The following is a 22,481-nucleotide window of genomic DNA, read 5'->3' as shown; positions in this document are numbered from 1 at the left end:
AGTAATAACGAGATGACAGCCTTCATTGCCTGACCATATGGCAAGTGTTACAAGTATATGCAATCACATCATCTGCTGTAAATTACCATACTTCCTACAAGTTAATTCACAAATAAAAAATAAATAGACATACCCAAACTGACATTCAAAGTTATAGATTTGTGTTTATTCAATTTAAGCATGCTTTTAAAGATTTATAAGTAATTAAACAATTATTGTTTTGCAAAATGACAAACAAAAAGCATGATACTGTTTGAAGGATGTCTTTTCTTTGCAGCAAACAAAACATATGGTAAAATACAAGTGAGCCCTCTTAAGTGAACACCTGTTAACATACTAAACTACTTGTGTATATTACAAATATCAATACAAATAGCAACTAGTTAAGAACATCTTGTTACTGTATGGGGTAAAACATGTAGAATGTTTAGCAGTAAAGATTAAATACTCATCATATTTGCTAAGCCAAAGAACACTAAATGCATACAATACTATCTTATGAAGAGAGTGATACATAAAAAATATTTGCATATGCAATGTTCTGCTAAAATTTAAATATAAAAAAGATGGATTTATCACTATTATGCATCAATTTTATTCTATAGCAAGAGGTCTATGGAGATTAACACCTTATATCATGTAAAGTTAAATACTCAGCAAAAGAAATTAAGGTTTCTGAACTTAAAAGTGGTAAAAAGCTAAACATATGTTACTTCCAATTTAGATAATTTGTTCATTTTTAACTTATACCTCTAAACATTCTTTTCATTTTCTCTGACGTTAACCATGTTTATCTCACATGATACATTAACAGCTAGTTCACTAGAATTCATTTCTGACATAATTCTGGAAATCCATATTTTTGAATTAGGAGAGAAAAATCACGGCCTAAATTCATGAGTATTGACTTATATATATATGATCCTTAGATTAAAATTTAAATCTGTTTGCTGGGGTTGGTATCTTACCTTCTGTAACGTCTGATGTGAAACTTCTTTCATATTCCTCTTTAGAGTACTGTTCTTGATGCCATCATCTTCACTAAGTCTAAAAAGTGGCTCTATCAGAAAAGAAATAATACATCGATATCAGAGAATAAATAAAATACATTGTGATGCCTAATATTTCACTAAAACAATACCTAGACATTCTTTACTTCTGCAATTATTTATAATGTGGTCTATTTTCTTGGCAAGCCTTTTGGTCAGTTTCTAAAGAGTGACCTCTTTTCAAAGTGTCCTGTCACATAATTATGAATCTTTGTAGCATCACAGTATGTTTTTTTCAGAGTACAAGCTTTTCAAACGTACAATAGATCTGCAGGTTAAAGACGGTGTACTTTCATTCTGATTTTTACTCTTTTATAGACTATTCCCTCTATGCCTTAAAAGCAGAAATCATTGCCTTTTTATCTACACAGTCACTACCAGTTTTGTTCTCTAGGTCTTGTCCCCCGCTAGGAGGATCAGAGTGACTGGTGAACAAAGCAAACAGTAACAGAATTAGGATGGATGAAAACTTTAAACCCTTTTTTTTGTTAAGTGAAAGATCATGTACTTCACCAGATAAATCACACAAATCATTCCATTGTAATACTGTGAATTCATAAAAATTAGAAATTGATACAACTAATGAGAGTGAATATGACTGTAAGCATTACTCTCAGAGACAGCTGAGAGTAGAGTACCTATACTCTAGGTATATATACTCTAGGTATATATACTATATATATATATATACTATATATATACTCTAGGTATATATACTATACAGTATAGTACCTATACTCTAGGTACTAAAAATCCTACAAAAATAGACAAGTTAAAAATTAGATCTATTCATGGAAAAGAATGCTAAGAAAAAGTTTAGATGTACTAATACATACAGTAAATGAGAAGTAAAATACATTCTGTTTAGATTTGACCCAAGCATTTGCAAATTGCCCACAGCTCACAGAAATGAGCAATTACACACCTCAGAAGGACTTTCTCTTAGAATATGAAATATTACATTAAAGAACAAAAAATACCAACACTTCAAAAATACCACAATATTCACATTTCTTTTCTTGCCCTTCTTCCCCCTGAATTAACTTAAAGAATTAATCTTTAGGGATAAATATCTGTGCTATGTCGTGAAGGTCTGCTTTAGAAGTATCATTTCAACCTACAAGCAGACACTGCAGGTCACTTAAAAACTTTTGATTTATAAACAAAGCAAGTGTAGAAGAAAACAGTGTTACTCTCTGTAGATTCACAATCCTCTTGATATAAACAGTGACTAACAAGTTTGTTAGAGTGAATTAGACCTTTCTTTTGTCTTTGGAACATGTCATGGCCAATTAATACTTCTGTATTCATGAAATAAATGGAACACTATTCTAAAGATAATAAAAGCTGAAAAAGGTAAAACTATGCATCTGGGGAATATGTACCTTTACCTTGATATTAATATGTTAGTTCCCATGTTATTTCAGACTACAGTCCCCCAGCACAGTGGTACTGCATACATTTACAACATTCTTTAAGTAACACACAAAGATAATATGAACATGCTTTTCATCTTTTTCTAAATATTCACTCATTTGAATGTCTGCTGTAGCTTTTATATCAGCATTTACTGTATTCCACTGAAAAGAAAAATGATTTCCCATAGTCAAAGAAACTGATCAAAGCACACAAGGTGTTATGTTTATTATGTGGATGTATTAAAATACAATTTAAAACTCTATCTATAAATAAACATGTTATATGCAAAGAATGAAGAATACTACTTCAAAATAGATAGAAAAGACTATACACGTTCAATATTATTACAGAAGTCACAAGCAACATAATTTAAAGAAAAGCCAAAGGTCACTGATACATAACCCTTTCTATTGAGCAGAAAATAAATGGCCCATTCAGACCCCTTCTCCCCTCCTCCCTTCTAATTGTTACATAAGTGTTCACAGGAATTGGTTAGGGAGGCAATGAAACAGCATTGCCTATAACTGTCTTTCTGTCTATGATAGCAGAAAGATTCATCGTATCAGTCTACTCAGCAAGACATATGTTTTACCCATCATACTCCTACCAAGTTCTCCCTCAAGGAAAAGACCCACAAGTCATAAACCCAGCTATCTTCAGTCATCAAATTACCACAGTGTTACAGAATTATACTTACATTTGACTGAGAAAACACAGTTAATTGCCAGCTTTAGAACTCCTAATTAATAATCACCAAATCTGATGATGAGTTAGTTCAACACTGCTGCCAAAATGCTACTTGAACTATGACACCACAGGTCACTATTAGTATTTGCAGACAGCCTTCTTACAGAGAGAAAAATGTACCAGTTTCCAAAAAAAACCCCAGAGCTGTATATTGGTCACTCATAGAGTACCTGTATGAACCATCAAAAGAATGAGATTTTTGCGTGCAGTATGCACCAGGTGAAGGATTCCCCTGACAGACAGGAGGTGCCGTGTTGAAGAAAGCCACTGTGTTACTGACCTCAGTGGTAGCCACCCATGCTCCTAAAGACATGCTAAGTCTGAACCAGACAGTGGGAAAAAGCACTGTGAAGACCAGCAGAAGGGAATGACATTCTCACACATGAGCTGGGGACATGGTAGATTCAGAAGAAGTCTCATCACATTTCTTTCAGAGTTTATCCCTGATGTTAGAATGCCTGATGGAAACAGGTACCTGATAAGGTGAAAGTGAATTCCAACATCGTTGATAAGCTGAGTAAATTCTTGTCAGGTTTCCTTTTAGAAAAGAAAACATACTTACTAAGACTGTGAACAAAGTGTATTTAGACCATATAAAGTTTGGACTCAGGAGAGTACAGATAACAGACCTGAGGTTGTACTTCTATTTGAGAAGAGCAAGGCATTTAATACTCAATTTTAGGGCAGAGGGTGTAGGCAATTTCTCAGCACATGGGCGAGGATTGCTCACATACTCTCATTTATGCTCCAAGATTAACATCCAGTTTTTGTCATTATGCTGTAGTTTTCTAGAAAATGTCAACCAATTGATAAAAGCGTCCACCACACTGCGATGTCCATACTGCGTCCACCACACTGATGCAAACCCCCTAGGATTTGCAAGGGAAACAACAAGGAAATTACTTTTTATAGAGTGGATGAGCAACTATTTTTTTGTACTTCAGTTGATAAGTTTGGAAATGGCTGGAGTCAGCTCATTTTATGTGCTAACAGAAAGTGTTGCTTAACACATATCTTCGGATTTGATTTTGTATCTTATAAAAAATTTCCTGTTCATACCTATAACAACAAATGCTGGGAAAGGTAAATAAAATTTACCTAGCACGCTTCATTCGCAGTTTAACCCTTTTTCGCAGTCTCAGTAGAATCATCAACAACAATCATCATACAAATAACCAAACCAGAAGTGTGTATCCACCCACACACTTTTAAAAAAAGAATACGTTTTAATCTGAAAGATAATGAAAAAAAGAAGGAATAAAAGACTAATTGTTAAAGCACTAAACATGTGAAGAACTGGCAGTTTCAGGGATCTGACTGTTTTTTGGAAATGCATCATTATTGCTCAGCAGGCCCTCAACTCCTTCTCACTGCTGGTTGCCTTTCCACTTCTCTCTGTGCAAAGACTGACTAAATAGGCAAAAACAAAGAAGCAATTTTAAAAGTCAGTATTTGAAACCCTCACTAGTTCCCTTCAGCTCTATCTGGGGCTACGAAAGTACCACATAAGAAAACAGTCAGTCTTCTCTTTGAGGGTAGGAAAGTCTTCTTTTTGAGTGTAGGAAGGCTCTACAGAGGGACCTGGACAGGCTGGATCGATGGGCCAAGGCCAACTGTATCAGGTTTAATAAGGCCAAGTGCCGGGTCCTGCATTTCGGTCACAACAACCCCAAGCAACGCTACAGGCTTGGGGAAGAGTGGCTGGAAAGCTGCCCAGCAGAAAAGGACCTGGGGGTGCTGGTGGACGGCCAGCTTAACATGAGCCAGCAGTGTGCCCAGGTGGCCAAGAAGGCCAACAGCATTCTGGCTTGTCTCAGGAACAGCATGGCCAGCAGGAGTAAGGAAGTGATGGTGCCTCTGTACTCGGCACTGGTGAGGCCTCACCTCGAGTACTGTGTTCAGTTCTGGGCCCCTCTGCACAAGAGGGACATTGAAGTGCTGGAGCGTGTCCAGAGGAGAGCTACCAGGCTGGGGAGGGGTCTGGAGACCAGGTCATATGAGGAGGGGCTGAGGGAGCTGGGCATGTTTAGCTTGGAGAAGAGGAGGCTGAGGGGAGACCTCATTGCCCTCTACAACTACCTGAAAGGAGGTTGCAGAGAGGTGGGTGGTGGCCTCTTCTCCCAGGTGAATAATGACAGGGCCAGAGGAAATGGTCTGAAGTTGCGGCAGGGGAGGTTTAGATTAGATATTAGGAAGAATTACTTTACTGAAAGAGTGGTCAGGCACTGGAACAGCCTGCCCAGGGAGGTGGCTGAGTCACCATCTCTAGAGGTATTTAAGAAACGTCTAGATGTGGCACTTCAGGGCATGCTCTAGTGGCAGAGATTGTAGGTTGTTTAGTTGGACTGGATGATCTCAAAGGTCCTTTCCAACCATGAAGATTCTGTGATTCAGTGATTCAGCAGCTGGATATTTCCACTTCAGCTTTATAGATACCATACCAAAAAAAATTAAAATACAGGGAAAAAAAAAATCTTTATTTTTTCCTTCAAGTGGCCAACATTATCACAAAAAAAGAAAACTGCCAATAGCAGAAAATTGGAATAAAGAATGGTAAGGCTTTAGTGCTAAGCACATGCAGAGTACTTCTCCAAGTCTCCTACTCCCTTCTTTTGCACAATACTGTGCATAAAGAATTCACCACAGATGTGACACCCAGCTGAACTGTATCTATGCACTCTTGAATACTTCTACCAGACCATTCAGGAACAGCAAATAATACAAAGAATCAGAGGAATGATGAAGAGGCAATGGCAATTTATTACCTATCTGACTGACAAAGAAACATCTTCACAGAACCATCAACTACGGTAAGGATTGTAAATATGCGAGATATTCACAATCAATTCAAGATTTCCACCATTTTGATTTACTTTCAAATTCACATACTTTGTGATACTAGTACTAAAAAAAGAAGTCTGAATAAGCATGAAGTTTCTGTGTCACTGTATTTGAATACTGCAAAAACCATTTCAGATTCTGTAGAAAGCTTCATAAACATATAAACATGCTTTAGATTTTACACATATATATATTTACATACGTACACATAGATAGTTTAAACATAAAATAATTAACTAATTTTGTATGTAGGTTATACACATACTTTGCAAACATTAGTGTATATCTATATGTAAAAATTGTCATTGATTTAATAGGCATGTGGAGAAATTAAGGGTAAATATACTTTGAAATAAGAACATGTATGGCCTTATGCTTATAAAATGCACATTCAACAAAAAGAAACTAACCTTTGGTGAGAAAATAACCTTAAAATTAAGATTTCTAATAGACCATATATACACATATAAAATACTATACCTTCCCTTTTTTTGTTGTAAACATAGTTAAACTCCTGTATTGCGTGAACTTACCTACAGATCGGTGTACTTTCATCTGATCCAATTCTTCTTCAAGATTCAGTCTACAAAAACAGAAATAAAAAAGTAAGAAGCACAGAACAGCCATGTAGACACCACTAAAATAATAAAAAAATAAACCAAGAACATATTAATATATTCACGTGGAAAAAATGGTTAACATCGAGGAATTAGTTCTAATTTGACAACACTTAGCATACTTCAAACATTTGTCATTTGCACAACAGTCAATTAAAATTTATAAATGTGAATTTACAAAATTCACATATAATGTTGGTTGTAACATACATAGTTTCAGCTGATCCTTTTTAGTAAGAAAACACCTGAAACGAAAAGCAAACCATTAGGAGGTGGAATCCTGTTAAGCGGGCAGTAAGTATTCAGTCTCAGGGAAAACCACCCGCCAACCTTGCACAGATATATCTTACCATTCCTTTTTTTTTCCAGCGACCATTTGAGAAACGTATGAACAAAGTCTCTCCTCCCCTTTTCTGTTCCTGATTTATTACTATATTACTGATATAGTTTATTCTGTAATACCAATCAGCTAAGGTCTGTACAACAAAAGAACCGAATTACTGTTTTTAATTTTGTTTAAATGATATAAAATATAAAAGTTTCAAAGGCAGATTGGGAAATGCGAGAACAAAATACATTAATTTAAATGGTTCATTTATACTTCTGTTTTCTGACATCATCTTTCATTATATATATATTATATTTAGCAATAAGATCCCCACCTACTTTAGCCTAGGATCCTACAGCACATAGAACAGAGGGCAGTCATTTCACATGCAGATTTTGCTTAGCATATAACCTCATATCCTATACAAATACACATTATTGTAGCCCTGTTCTGACGGTTGATTTGATAATTTCTTCATAGCCTTTTCTGCTGTACTCTGAACTGCAGCATCTAACTGCTTCACAGGAAACTGATGCTTTACAAAATCCCTCTGAGATAAGGCCCAACGAAAATTAGGCCAAAATATCTGTTAACTTAAGGAAAGGGTATTTAAAAATGGTCTTTCAGTATACACAGTATTTTAAAGCACATTATGTTTAATGTATCTCTGACTCAGTTGTAACTCTAAACATTGCAATTGACATCCCAGTGTCTCACACCAAGTACAAAGAAAATGAGAAATTTGTAAAATTTTCTTTGTAAAAAATGAGAAAATGAGAAACTTGCTTTGCACGACACATAAGACTCCAGCTATTTTCAGGATCACTCAGCTGCCTTCCCAGGTTCACCTCCTCTGCTCTTTCAATGCTTCAGTCATCAACAGTTTCTATAACACAAGTCTACAGCGGCTTTTACTTCCATACTGTCCTAACTCTTCATGGCATGTTCACTTTTTGCACTGAATGGCACAATGCTTCCTTGAAAAAACATTCTCTGTTTACGCATTTAGAGACTGTACTCAACATTACATGAATACAAGGGAGTCAATTAAGGATATTTTAGAATCCTTCCTGCTTGAACCTCTATCTTCTGAACATGTTATTTTTCAACTTTAAAAACATTATTTGAATGAACACACATTTACAGACATATACATATACGTTCATACTGCCTCCCTACACACTAAGTTGACAAGCATACAATGATAATTGTAGAAGAGTTTTAAAAATAATTAATTTTTACATAAAGATATTTTTAGGGTGATGAAAGACACACAGAAGTAAATAAACGATATGAAATAAATAAAAGGGTAGGTTTATAGTCTGAATATCTGAAGCATTTCCAAATAAATTCATTTGCCTGTGAAATAGTCTCCAATAGAAGTTATTATATATCTAAGCTGGAAATATTTCAGGCAAGCCTAGACAAGAAATTATAACGTGTAAGACCTCATCCAACCCATACGAGTCAATGACTGGCTTGTATGAACGCTAGAAATGTCCAACTGGGTTAGACCAGCCCTGGGTCCATCCATCACCAGTGCTCTGTCTCCAGCAGAGGCAAAAGCAGATGCTACTCAGGAGAGAGCACAAGCCGTTTCTGCAGTCTGATTCCAATTTTCCATCCTGAAAGCAGCACGTAAGCACTACCTTTTGTTTCCTCTGCTTTAACTGGCTCCCTGTTGCTAAAAGGACCTTTCCTCCAATCCCACAGGAATGGAAGTTCTTTATAACCTTTCATGTGGAGTCTTGTCAAAGGCAATTGGAAAATACAGGTCAGATTTATCCACATGGTTACTGTCACCCTTCTGCAATTCCAGCAGGTTAATGAAGCAGGATTTCCTTTTACAGGAGCCACACTGATGCTTCCCCAACAAAACTGTGTTGATTGGTGCTCAGTGATCTCCCTCCCTCACGTGGGTTTTTTTTCTTTTTGTTTAATTTTTTTCTTCTTTTTTTGGTTTGTTTTGTTTTTTCTTTTTTCCCACTCTGTTTCCTAAAGACAGACATCTTCCCAAGTGTGGAAGCAGTGAGGCTCACTGGTCTGCAGCTCCCTCTAGAGCCCATTTTGCAGATGGGAGTTGGAGTAGCAACCTGCCAGTCAACTGGCACAGTGGCTGTTTACAATGAGGTTACGGTTCAGTAATTTCATACTTCAGTTTCTTCACCCCCCCTCGGGTGTGAAGATATTAACAACAAGATATTAACAAATAACTCACCTACTTGACCTCATAATTACTTTCCAGCTACTTCAAACAGATCTAACACCTTTGATCTATCTGCTACAAAGAATACATGAGTTGTTGGCATCTCTTAGCATTTTCAGTAGGGAAGACTGATGCAAAGATTCACTGAGCTGTTCTTTTACAGCCTTGTAAACCCCGTGTATCCTTATCCTTTTATACTGTTATCATTAAGCAAACCTACAAATTTCCTAACTGTCTTCTTTTTCACTTTACTTAAGCAAAATTTTATGATCACAGCTTAAGCATCTTTGAAAACCACTCTTCAAGAGCTTTTTTTAGCCTTCTCAGCTTCCCACTTGCATTTGTCCTGCCATTGTTTATTGGCCTACCTGTTCTCACTAATGCAAGCTTAAGTTTTAAATGCTGACCTTTTCTCTGCAAGGGCCACAAAAACTTCCCCACTGAGTCTTTAGAGAGAGCTTCTTAAGACCTTTTTGGGGTGAGGGTTGGTTTGGGTTTTCTTAATTTCGTTTTTTTTTTTTTTTAAATTGTAGCACTTACTTCAATTGAGTTTCAGCTACAGTACCCTTCTTAACAGTCTCCAACTGTTCATAGGCTTTCTGCAATGCTTGTTTTAGTGTTTGGGGGGGTTGGTAGTTTTTTGACTAGTTGTTCCATTTTTATGTAGTTCCCTTTCTGTAAAGTGAATATCCCCAGGGCAATTGATTTGGTCCACTCTTCTGCTACTATTTAAATCTAATTAGAAAAAAAAAAAAGAAAGAAAAAAAGAGGCAAACATCACATGAACCCATCTTCATAAAAGATGAGATGTGGGAAAATACAGGCCTCACCTTTTTTCCTAGGAAAGTTACAGAGCAAATCATCCTGGAAATCACGTCAAGCCACCTAATGGACAAGAAGGTGACTGGAAACAGCTAGCATGGATTTACCAAGGAAAAATTTTGCTTTACCAGCATGATTGCCTCTGTAAGGAGAGGACAGGCTGTATGAATAAAAGAAGAGCAGACAACAGTATATACCTTGAATTTGTCAAGGCATTTGAGATTGTCTACCACCTCCTTACTGCCAAATAGTTGAGATCTGAACTGAAAAGTAGATAAGGTGGCTGGGAAATTGGCTGGGCTGTTAGGCTCAAAGGGTGATGATCTGTGGTGTGAAGTCCAGCTGGCAGCGAGCTATTAAAAGCATCCCTCAGGGATCTCTACCAGAGCCAGTACTGTTTAATTTCTTTATTAACAACCTCAAAGATGGGTTAGAGTGCCTCTCAGCAAGTTCACAGATGATATTAAACTGAGGGAAGCAACCCATGCACTTGCTAGAGGGCTGGACTGCTATTCAGAGAGACCTCATAGGCAGGAAAAAATGGGCCTATGGGAACTTCATGAAGTTCACCAAAGGCAAAGTCCTGCCAGAATAACCCCTTGCAACAGGACATTCTAGAAGACTAACTGGCTAGAGAGCAGCTTTGCAGAAAAAGTGGGGTTCTTCTGAGCAACATGTGGAACACTAGGTAGTGACATGCCTTTGTGGCAAAGGCTAACAACATACTAGCTGTATAGGCAAAAGTATAGTCAGCATTTCTGAGACTGCATGTGTGGCCGCGTCTAGTTCTGGGTTCCTCCAGGAAAAACACTGACCTACTAAATTAAATCTAGCAAAGGGGTACCACGATGGTCAGGGGTTGGGCACATTACAGGGTGAAAGATGTGGGTTTATTTGGCCTTACCGAGAAGGTAAGATTTTATTGCTGTCTACCTAACACAAGGATGTCAAAACATGGAGTTTGACTTTTCTCAGAGGAGCACAGTAGACTATGAAGGCCAATGGACACAAGTTAGAATACATCAAAATCCAACAAGATATAAAAAGAAATTGCTCCTTAGGCTGGTCAGACCGTGGAAGAGCTGCCCAGAAAGGTTCTGAAATCTGCATCCTTGGTCTCCATCTCCTCCATCTTTTCATAGAATCACAGAATGATAGGGGTTGGAAGGGACCTCTGGAGATCATCCAGTCCAACCCCCCGCCAAAGCAGGGTCACCTAGAGCAGGTTGCACAAGAACACGTTCAGATGGGTTTTGAATGACTCCAGAGATGGAAACTCCACCACCTCTCTGGGCAGCCTGTTCCAGCGCTCTGTCACCCTCAAAGTAAAGAAGTTCCTCCTCATGTTTAGGTGGAACTTCCTATGTTCAAGTTTGTACCCGTTACCTCTTGCCCTGTCACTGGGCACCACTGAATAAAGACTGGCCCCATCCTCATGACACCCACCTTTAAGTATATCCTTTGTCAAAACTGACACTGCTTTGACCAGCAGGTTGGACAAGACAGCTTCCAGACGTTCCTTCCAAGCTGCACAATTCTGTGCTTCTCATTGTATTGACGTAACTACTACAGAAAGGCTTTGTTTGTAATGCTTTCTGAACTAAGTTCTGTATACCACTAAAAATAAATTCCAGAACAGTATTTTTCCTTTTGGTTTCTAAGACTGATCATTCTAGAAAAGCTACTTATTCCATACAAAGTTTGTATCTCCACGTCTTGTCTTGGCAAGGTAGAGATGCAGGATCTATGTGGATAGTTGAAAACTTGCGTGATTACAGTCTGTCCTTCACAACTCATTAAATCTCGCTTCACATTTCTGCATCAGTGTCAGCATCCTGATGAAAAGATCAGCAGTACAATCTGACTGCTACTTACTTATTATTGAAATATAGGACTCCTATGCAAAAGCATTACACAGTGTTCCCTTTTTCCGTAATAGCTGTCTGACATTACACTTAAATGATCCTTTTCATACAGTACCACTCTCTCACCAGGTCATCCTACTCTGTCATTCCTGCAAAGATAGCACCTGGGCAACACTGTACCTCACAGATAACTTTCCTTCCTCCAGGTCATTGAGATGCCTAGTGTGTCAGGATTGTGTCATCTGATGCCAAGCAGTCCAGTTCCACATCTTAGTATTTGCGTTTGTAGCACAGAAGTACTTGTAAATTATTTCCTCATTCTGTTGTTTAATATGTCAGTCAACTAATGTTGACAATATTTTAAAACAACTTTCCTTATTTTTTGTGACCTCCCACTACCAACACCCGCTTCCTCTTACCCTTAAAGAGTCCCTTTACTGCAGGAGCATTCTTAGTGCAAGAGGACATTGTAACATCAGCTAAACAGCAAGTCTCATCTCATTTATTGTCTCATCTAATTCCTCCTTGCAAACATGATGTTCTCCTTTCCCAAGATTTATACTCTTTGCAGCAGCATATATTAACACAGAGTTAGTTGTTTTCTTGGATTCTTTTATTTTTTCTAATCTCTGAAGCCTGACAATCTTAGGTTCACAAACTTGTTAATGCACAGACTGGGCCACTGAAGGCCAATACGGTTAGCATTGAGCAAATTTCTAAGTATTTAACCCATTTGGGAACAGATTCTACACTGATTTCTATTAAATCTTTTTTCTTTTTTTTTTTTCTGAAAAACAAACGTAATACAACAAAACCTTCAAGCTTTATTTTCTATGGAATTTTTATGACAAATATGGTGGTAACAGAGAAAAACAAAAATATATAATTCAAGGCCAGGCTGGATGGGGCTTTGAGCAGCTTGGTCTAGTGGGAGGTGTCCCTGCCCATGGCAGGGGGTTGGAACTGCATGATCTTTAAGGTCCCTTCCAACCCAAACGATTCTATGATTCTGTGACTACCTGTATGGTCTTGATACATATTACATTCATTATACAAAATCGGAACATGAAAAAGGAAGGTACAAGTAATTGTGGCTTTTTATCGTGACTATGTGTGCAGTCAAGTGTGTTTTTACTACCACCCGTAAGTCTTTTCCATTTCAAGGTTAAAAACAGAGCAAAATCACGATGGGAAGAACCACATACAGAAGCAAGTAGCTCTTCTTTCTTGTCCATTTGTTAACAACTCAGAAGTAAAATGTGTTCCGATATATTTGAATATTTTTGACATGCTACTCTAGCTAGAACTCGCAAAAAAAAACCAGAACGACCTGTATATGCATTATAACAAAAAACCCACATCTAGTTCAGTTCTCTAAAATTCGCCACAAAAGTACTGTAGCCTGCATATTTTGTTACAAGAGACCAGCTCAATAAAAAGGAGGAAAGGGTCTTCTTGTGGTCTTCTTGAAGAATAGAACTTTTTGCAGAGACTGCGTGATTGCTACTTTCCACAAGAACAAGTGAACATGATCAGTTGGAACAAGCATCAAAGGATCAAGTAAGAAATTTCTAAGGAGCAAGAAGGGGCTCCAAGAAATTCAAGGTAACTGAAGAAGTCACAGAAAACTGCTGAAGTATAATGCAACACTGAACGAAATGACTCAACTGAAAGAACATAGTGGCAAAAAGCAGGGGTGGGCAGGATATTTGCTTTCCAGCCTTTCATTTACACCATTATCTGCCTCAGCATCCTATCACACAGATGTGCCAACCTAATAGATAAAAACCGATTTATCTTTATGAAACCCTCCCTCCCTCTCCAAAAACTATTTCAAGTGAGTCTGAAGGTAAACATCTCTGTGTGTTTTTTCCCCAGAAAGGGAATTGCCTTTAGCAGACTATGTCTGCCCCACCAGTCTTTTGAATGATCCATGTTCAACTCTTCTACGAAGCGGATTAGGTACTTGAAGAGACCTGTGATCCAGTTGCACGTATTCTAGCGACATGAGATGGTTCCCTCACTTACTGGGGGCGAGAGAAGGATTACCTCTGCAATCCTTCCACTCAAAGGATCAAAAATAAGCTCTGTGTGTGGTAATGCAGAACAATAACCTACTGGAACTCGAGAGTCAGAACAGCAGTGTCAAAGTTCAGATACGGTGAGTAAGAGCTTCTAACACTATTTTAGCAGATGAAGCTAATATTTGCTGTAATTATCTTAGGCAAATGCTCACTAGATTTACTGCATCAGTTTTCACATAGTTCAGTTTCAGTTAACACATCAAACAATGGAAAGAAGAAATGCGCCAGGTTTTGATCCTAAATGAAAGGGGATTTCTCTGTGAATTGAAAAACTTGTGTTTGATTTAGCAAGCGCTGAGCAAAGGGCATCCTGTTTATGTCATCTGAAAAGATCCAAGACATAAACTGAAGCTGAGAGATGGAATCTTTGAAGATGTTTCTACAGTGGAAAGGTAGTTTCTGTGTAAAGTGATTCTAGCTGATTGTAGTCTTGAGGCATGGATATTGAAAAGAAATCTTTGAACATTAGTACTTGCCTCCTCCATCTTTTGACAGTAGAAATGCCGGGAGTTGAAGATGTTTCAAGAGTAGGCAATTTTGAGGGTTATGTATATGTTAGATGTTTATGTTAATCTCCATTTAACTGTGTTTCTAGCAATTTTTTTAGGACAGCTCCACAAATCTCACATTTTACACTTACACACAACTACAAGCTTGACTTAAAAAGAAAATTAAAAATCGGCATATTTTAAACTTTTTTGTATCTGGTATCAAATAATTTTTCTCCTGATAAATCCATAAATTACTAAACAAAGTGAAAGAGATTATAAATTTACATTGAGGATTAGGTTAATTATCTTTCCTATTTCAGATTATAATACCAAGTGGCACAAGTATTTGAGCACAACTCTTTTCCCAGTAGGGAAATTCAGCAATGAGAGTATTTAGGAAATGCAGGAGAAGAACAAATTTACAAAAATTTGGAAACAGTCAACCCTCTACTTTGTAAATCAGTAGCATAGAATATGGAGGATGATTTTTATTTACCCTTTCACAAGTCTCCTAATGACAATATATCAGTTGACAAGCAGGGTGCTTTCTAGTTGTCTTTTTCACACCATGTATGTTTTTGCTTGAGAAAGCAAATAAAATATATAGCATATGAAATTTATAAATCAGCATTTTTCAAGGAAAAATTATTTTCTGCCTTTTAAAAAAATTAATTTTTTTAATTCTATGGTTGTATTTAAGTTTGTCTGTTATTTCAGTCAGCATCTCATAAATATGATCTCATTATTATGTCTATTACACAATTAAAAAACATCAACCTTCTAAATATTTTACATGAAACAGATTTTGAGCTCCATTTGTACAGGGAAGAGATAGAACCTGAAATTCATTTGGAGATGATACCCCAGTACAAAAGGAGGAATATGATGTACGTAAGTACTGAAGTGCTGCTAAGCAAGGCACACATAACATCAACAAAAGGAAAAAACAAACAAGGTAGCAATCAAACAGGACAAATTATGCAGTCCTGCAGTTAAGGTTGATGAACCACGAGTTAAAAAAAAAAGAAAAAGAGGAGGCCTATGGAAAAACATAATTTAGAGAACTGAAGTGATTGAGGTTCTAAATTTAATACATACAGCAATGTAGAACTCAAATGAAAGTCTATGGTAATCATAATAGGAAACTGAAAAACTTTTCTTTGGAAAAAAAGAGTTTGCTCTATGGACTCAGAGAAGATAGACCTTTGAACCATAATTCAAGAATGAATGATGGGATTTGAATACGATGGAAATACGCAGGTCAAGAGGAAAGACAAACAAACCTGAGTGTGCGTATAAATTGATCACTTCCAGCTCGCGATCAATTCACATCTTCGCACCTTTTCTCTTGACAAAGTCAAAGGCTACTACTGCATTTTACAGTTTCTGTCAAATTCATGCTGTGTATTCATTCCATTATTTAATTTAAATATTAAAAAGGGAAGTTTCTAGGATATAATTTAAAACAATAGAGAGATACCAGAAAGATAAACATACTGTGAAGTATTCTGACACCTTACACAATTGTTTATATTGATATGTGGAGGAGGTGAAACTTTGCAGGGCGTTGAAACTCCAGAATTCTGTAAATTCGGTCAATAATCATTAATAAATTGATGAAAAAACTAAAAATAGAAATAAAACCTAAATAAATTTCAATGTGCTTTAAAAGCAACAAAAAACCTGCTCAGAATTGTTTCTGAAATTTTGCATAAAACACCTTCTAGCTGTATACATGAATAACCTTAGGCAAAAAAGATTCACGAATAGGAATACCTATCAGCAATCCAGATGAAAAGAAAATAAGTAACCACTCAGTTGAACTTTATTAAGTTTCATTAAACTCAAAGTTTAAAAGCTTATCTGCAATGGTAATGCTAATGGAGTGAGCCATTTCTAAAATCTTGCAATGTTGAAATTGCAGTTATCACTTGGCCTGTACCTAGATGCATTCTTTACACACGTTAATTTCAATCAGTTGGGTTTGGGGTTTTTTACGCGGAAAAGGTATAAAACATTTTCAAAACATGGCAAACAACTCTTTTCTGATGGAACTGGGAAAGTCTTTACAGTTCTGGTTAGTTTATAGTCAAGGTTTCTAGAATCCTAAAGACGGTACAACTGAAAAATATACCCTGAAAATTTACAGTAACACCATACCAAATTTGCCAACAATGAAGGTCACATAACTGTGAGTGACATACATGGCTGCTATTTCTAATTTTAAGAACAAATACACTAATCCTATATCTGTTAGATGAACTGAAAATTTTATTTAAAATATGTATTCAGCTCCCATACACACTTTGCTGCTCAGGATCATTTCTTAAAGAGGGAAGAAAGAATGACTGGGTTTGCAATGTGCTTGAAAGAGTAATAAAACTAGTGGACTGTAAAAAATCCAGAATTTATGACTCCTTCCAGAAAAAAAATGCCTTGCTCTTATTTATACTCAAATCTTGTATTTTCTAGCAGCTTTGCTAGCTTCGAATGAGAGCCCATCAGATGGGAGAAAAGTGACTTAAAGCCATACAAAGCCTAGACACTGGTGTACTGCTTTTCATCTTTATTCAGACCTGAAATTGCCTCATGGCCTTGAGCCTTCTGCATAGAGAGGTTATGCTGCTTGTAAGTATATCTGGTAGAATTTGACTCTATTTCTTCAGTAATTCTTCCTCAACAGCAAGCATTTTCTTACCTGTTTCCAAAACAAGTCGAAAACCTAAAGAGAGCTTCTGACAATATAGCCTACTCCAAAATATATTTAAAGTTTACTCTGTTGACAAGAAACAGTTCAGGCCAGCAACAGTCTTAGATGCTCTATATTACGTGGTCAGAGAGTAACTTCCAACTCCTTCCTTCCCAAGGAGATGCCATTAAGTCCTTGAATTAACAGGGATCAGCACCCTAAATTAGCAAGAATCCAATGGCACTTCCGAGAATACTGACAGTATCTTCTAATGTGGCAGGTCAGAAACAGAATCATGTCTTTGTTTTCACATCCCAAGGACAATCTCAAAAGTATTTTGTTTACTATCAATAACTTCATGAAAGTCATTCTTCTTGCTTGTAATGTAAATATACCAAAGGCAGCAAGAGGATCAGGAGAGTACTCACCCTCCTATTTTATGTACCAGTGCTTCATTTCTATCCTCCGACTATAATTGCCACAGTCCTAGTTGGCAATATTAAAACAAGAATAGTAAGAAATCAAGAGAGAGCAAATTTATCCAGCTAATAGGTTATGCTGGTATTGCATACATTTTTAAAGGTACTGGCCTTGACCCACAATTATAGTATCTGCTCTTTCCAGTATCATACCATATTCTGAATTCTATTTTATGGTAATATAATACTTTTGATTACTCCTTCATTTCTTAATATTTTTTTTTAATACTCACCCATTTGAAATATAGGAAGAGGTATCATAATAAAACTGTGCATAGAATGAGTTTTGCCAAAGGAATTACTTTTGATTTCTTTTAGATTATAGCTAGGCATCAGCAAGAAATTCTCTGTAACAGTTGCTTACTTATCAAGTTACTAGAACAGGAGAAATGCTCATACCATCTGCATATAAGCAGAGCTTCTGCAAAATATACCTTCTTACTAGAACAAAATTTCCTAGTACTCATCATTTTTAATTGTCAGCAGTTCTAAAGATACCATCAGGAGCCCTCACAGAGCTCCAAATCTAAGGTACATGTACACATGCGCACTTGGGTCTCAATGCATTAAATAAAAGGTAATTTAGAAGGATAACCTGAACTGTAGCATAAACTTTCTCTCTGCATTTACCAGTTTAAAGGGCTCCTTCCCACAAGAGTTGCCAACCTTAGGTTAACCCACTGCCAGAGGACTCTAGTTAGTCCTCTAGCAAACCACTGCCTCCCGAGTAATACACATCCCATAAGTCAGCCATTGCTCATCAGCAGCTTTCAGCATTCACAGGTAGGGCCAGCAGGAGACTCCTACACTCCTCTGCATACAGATAAAAGGAATTAAGAGAGCAGGCTCATGGCAGTCTAAAATAAACATCCAAACAAACAATAAGACTTTTTTTCCGTTTGTCCTAGGGAATTTTATCTGGAAAATAAAACCAAGCAGAGAATCTCATTTCTAATAGAGCTGAATATATAAGAAGGAATAACCCACTGAGGAAACCGACTCCTTCCCAAGGATTACAAGTTGTAAGACTGCAGGAGGATGACTCTTTGGAGAAATAAGCAGAACCATCCACAATCTCCTAATGCACACAGTTGCTGGTTTGGACAGATATCAGGGGGCTAGTCCAGGAGCTGCTGCAGTCAGGGAAGCCTTCCTCTGAGTCCAAGAGGTTAACTATTGCCTTTTCAAATGTTTTCCTCCAGAGTCATGGAAGACTGTTAAAGACTGGAAAGCCAAATTAAGAATAAAATCAGACAGAAAAAAACTGCTAAGCAGGCTTTGCATGCTCTTTATCAGGGTCCTTAAAAAGGGACAGTAGTGTTGCTTATTACAGTAGCCAAAATAAGTAAGTTTTAAAGACAATGGATCAAAGTAGTGCTAGGCAATTTTTTCTTATCCAGAACTTAAGCTAAATAGCCTAATAATCCTTACAAGGAAAATGGGACAGCAGAAGAAGCTCCGTTTTCTTCCCCTCAGAAAAGAAAGGAACTTGGGAAGAAAGACAGCAAATTAACCCAGAAAGGTCCTCTAGGTAAGCAAAACTGAATTGCATTTTCTGTTCCTGAGTCTTCAAAAGAGTAAAAATTGTACTCTGTAAAACCAGAGTAGAATGCACATGCACATTATGTATACTTTTGTAAAAAGCCCATACAGAAAATGTAGGAAGATGCTTTCATAAATGAGGATGAGTCGTCTGATATGTCATAATGCAAACACTAATTTTAATTTTCTACTACTCAAAAATTGTTTATAGTGATGAGAACTCAGCTAGGCAGAAACTTTATCCAACTTTTGCATGGGAAATACTACTCTGACAGAAATTCTTCACTTTGTTCCTACAGCATTATGATTCAAGAACATTTGCCTGCAGTAAGGGCAAAATATGCTCTTTTCATGGATCTGTATATTTATGTGTCAACTGACAGCCTTGGGAGGTGAGAGTAAACCTGGGAGCAGGTGTTTGATCTAGACTGTGCGAGAGAGCAAAAACCATTACATATGTCTGGGGATAATGCTGCCAAAAGAAGAGTAAAGCAAAAAGTAGTAGCATTACTTACATTCTGTGAACATTCAGACTATTCAGAATGATTTACTGGAATTCCTTTACAGCAAGAAATTGTAAACTTACAGTTTACACAAAGAAACTTGTAGTCTTAATTAACCAAGGAAATGGAACATTTGACTATACAGGGTCATTGAGCTATCTATCTTACTTTGTCCATTCACTTCCCAGAAATATGTCTTTATCATTCCTGTTTCCCAATTCAGTCACTTACAGGATGGATGAAAATTGCAGGAAGCAATATCTGTTGGTGCTAAGTAAAGTTTCTCTGATTTACAACCCGCATTCAGGAGCAAAAAGGATAAAAGCAACTCCCCCCACCAATCCAATGTCTGTTCACATAACAAAAGTGAGCAGTGTCATAGTTGTCAAGAATGAGTTTTGAGATATATTTCAAATTAATAGTCACTCAAAAACCAAAGATGTGCTAGTGACTAGCGACTAAAATAATTCCAACATGCAGCATAACCTTTAGCTTGCAAAAGGATGGTAGAAACCCATGCCTAAAATTTTATCTTCCATTTAGTAATCTTTTATTTGGTTTACTGTAGCACAAAACCCATCTGATTGACCAGAAGGTGTTTAAAAAAAAAGTTACATTGTGTGAATTATGCTCATAATTTTAATTTTTTCATTCCTTTATAACAAGACCAACAGAATAGGCTCATAAACAGTGTTTACCTGTAGTTAGTTCAGAAAGGATGCAACCTGAAGGGCCATGATTGCGTTACCAGTGTAATCAACATAACTTGGAGAAGCACATAGGGTGCAAACTCCATTGCATGAACATCAAGAGAGTTACAGTGTCGCAACAGTGCTTTTAACCTTTACATAAACCTCAGATGACAAACACACCGAAGTCTCTATGACCTACAGCCTGGCTTTAGTATGGAGCTGGTTTCCAATAATGCAAAGTAAGGATACAAATCAATTTCTTAAGTTAGTTGTTACGCTGAAATATTTGAGTTTTAGGAAAATTTGGAAGATGCCATGTTATTTCTCATGTGTCTGTGTTTGAAAAAAGTAAATTTAACAATAATTCTTAGAATACGCATTCTGAATTCTTTACAAATTAGAAAAACATCCAAAAACATTAAGATAGATTACACTTTTGTATCTGTATGCATATTGTGCTGCATGCAGCAAAGGAGAGCCAAGTAGTTCATCACAAAGATCATGCTGATCCCTCATAACTCTATTAATATAGCAGCCTGACAGCTCATGTTACCAGCTTTGGTGTGCTTTGGTGTTATAGATTGTAGGTTCATAGGCTTCTTACTATGAACGTTCAGTACAGTTTAACAAGACACACTTAGTACTTTTTAATTTTTATACATACATATGTATCTGTAGGCTGATAAATCAGACATTTCCATCTAAAATCTGAAGAACTTTTGCCTAGGCAATAGAGATAAGAAAAAGACAGCACTCTGACAGGCAGTGTGCTTACCAACAGTAGAATATCTCGTTTCTGTAACACCCAAATAATCTATAGAAATTACTGTGATTCAACAGCAAGGCAGGTAATAGTTCTGTGCAAGCAATACAACGGGAAGCTAACTTAAGAGTCCCTACTCTTCTCCAGCATCTCTATGCTATTCTTATCCCTGACAATGCCCAAATTTTATCACTAATGCAACTTTGATTCTGCCTTTCCCTGCTTATGTATTATGGAAGAATGTTTAATGGCATGACTGTATGTTTTCAGTATGACACAGTGTCACCATGTATGACAAAGCACCAAAGTATTACCGGCTGCTTATGGAGATTGGATAATACCATTTGGATTTTGAACAAATACCTACAGACAGGAAAAATCTGATTAAATATGGAAGAACACAGGAAAAGCAGCAACACATCTCATTTCCAAAAACATAGCAAGTCCCCAAATTTCTCTGTTTACTAGCACACAGGAAATTATATGATCTGGTGGACACAGGTAAGAAAAGTTCTAGAGACAAGCTTAACAATTAGAGGTCATTAATCTCATCATCCCAGACAGATCACTCTCACTTGAAAACAACAATATATTTGTTTCATTTAGCTGACAGTCCCTTGTGAAAATGTTACTGTAAGCTTGCTAGAAAAGAGTAAATAATTCTCTTCACAAAAGGGGCAATGTAGGTTAATTATACAAAAGCCCCTAAATGACTTCATGTGGCATTTACAGCTCTGACTTTGGTCCTTTAAAAACATCTTTTAAAAACTGCACCCTGTAGTACAACTAGTGCTAGCGTTTTCTTACATTTTAAATTATTTGCAGTGCATTTAGCCATCAACTGCACTGTTTCAAGTTCTCGCACTTGAGCCTGACTGTCATTTCCACTGAGCAACATTCGGTCTAGTCAGTAAGCATGCACCTTTGTCAGAAACCCCTAACACTAGCTGCAGAATCAAGGCTCTAATCATTTTTAGCAGATCAAAAGGTGGTATTTTAGATTTAGCAATCTTTTTATCCATCCAAAACCTAAAGAAATACATATACATTGTTATTTTAACTACATTTGGCTTTGCAGTATAGAATTACTAATTGCAGTAAAAAGTAAACAAGAGCCCTGAGTGATCAGATTTAAGTATGTAGCAGTAAGAAGCCTGCTATGTCCCAGCACTCCTAAAACTGAAGAACAGAAAGATTACTTTACCGAGGTAGTACGTACATCAGAAGAGCTATACTCTCTAAGTGACACTTTTTTAATAACCATGTAGTGTGAATTTAATTTGTTCCAAATTAATTCAATACATAACATAGCTGAACATGACATATATATTAATTCAATATAAT

The 22,481-nt window shown here is 36.8% G+C and overlaps 1 protein-coding gene across 3 annotated transcripts in view; it reads right to left on the bottom strand.

Annotated features, from left to right (window-relative positions):
- CNTLN (centlein) overlaps positions 1 to 22,481 on the bottom strand; it is a 196,365-nt gene that overhangs the window by 70,246 nt on the left and 103,638 nt on the right. For all 3 annotated transcript variants that reach the window (XM_074570561.1, XM_074570562.1, XM_074570563.1), the window contains 2 exons: positions 6,590 to 6,639; positions 969 to 1,060 (listed from right to left, as the gene is read on the bottom strand). In XM_074570561.1, coding sequence (XP_074426662.1) covers positions 969 to 1,060; positions 6,590 to 6,639 — 142 coding nt within the window. The remainder of the gene's footprint in view (positions 1 to 968; positions 1,061 to 6,589; positions 6,640 to 22,481) is intronic.

This window comes from Larus michahellis, chromosome Z (genome assembly GCF_964199755.1).
Source record: "Larus michahellis chromosome Z, bLarMic1.1, whole genome shotgun sequence".
In the NCBI taxonomy this organism is placed as follows: Eukaryota; Metazoa; Chordata; class Aves; order Charadriiformes; family Laridae; genus Larus; species Larus michahellis.
The sequence above is the reverse complement of the archived record's forward strand: the minus strand, read 5'-3'. Positions and strand labels throughout refer to the sequence as shown.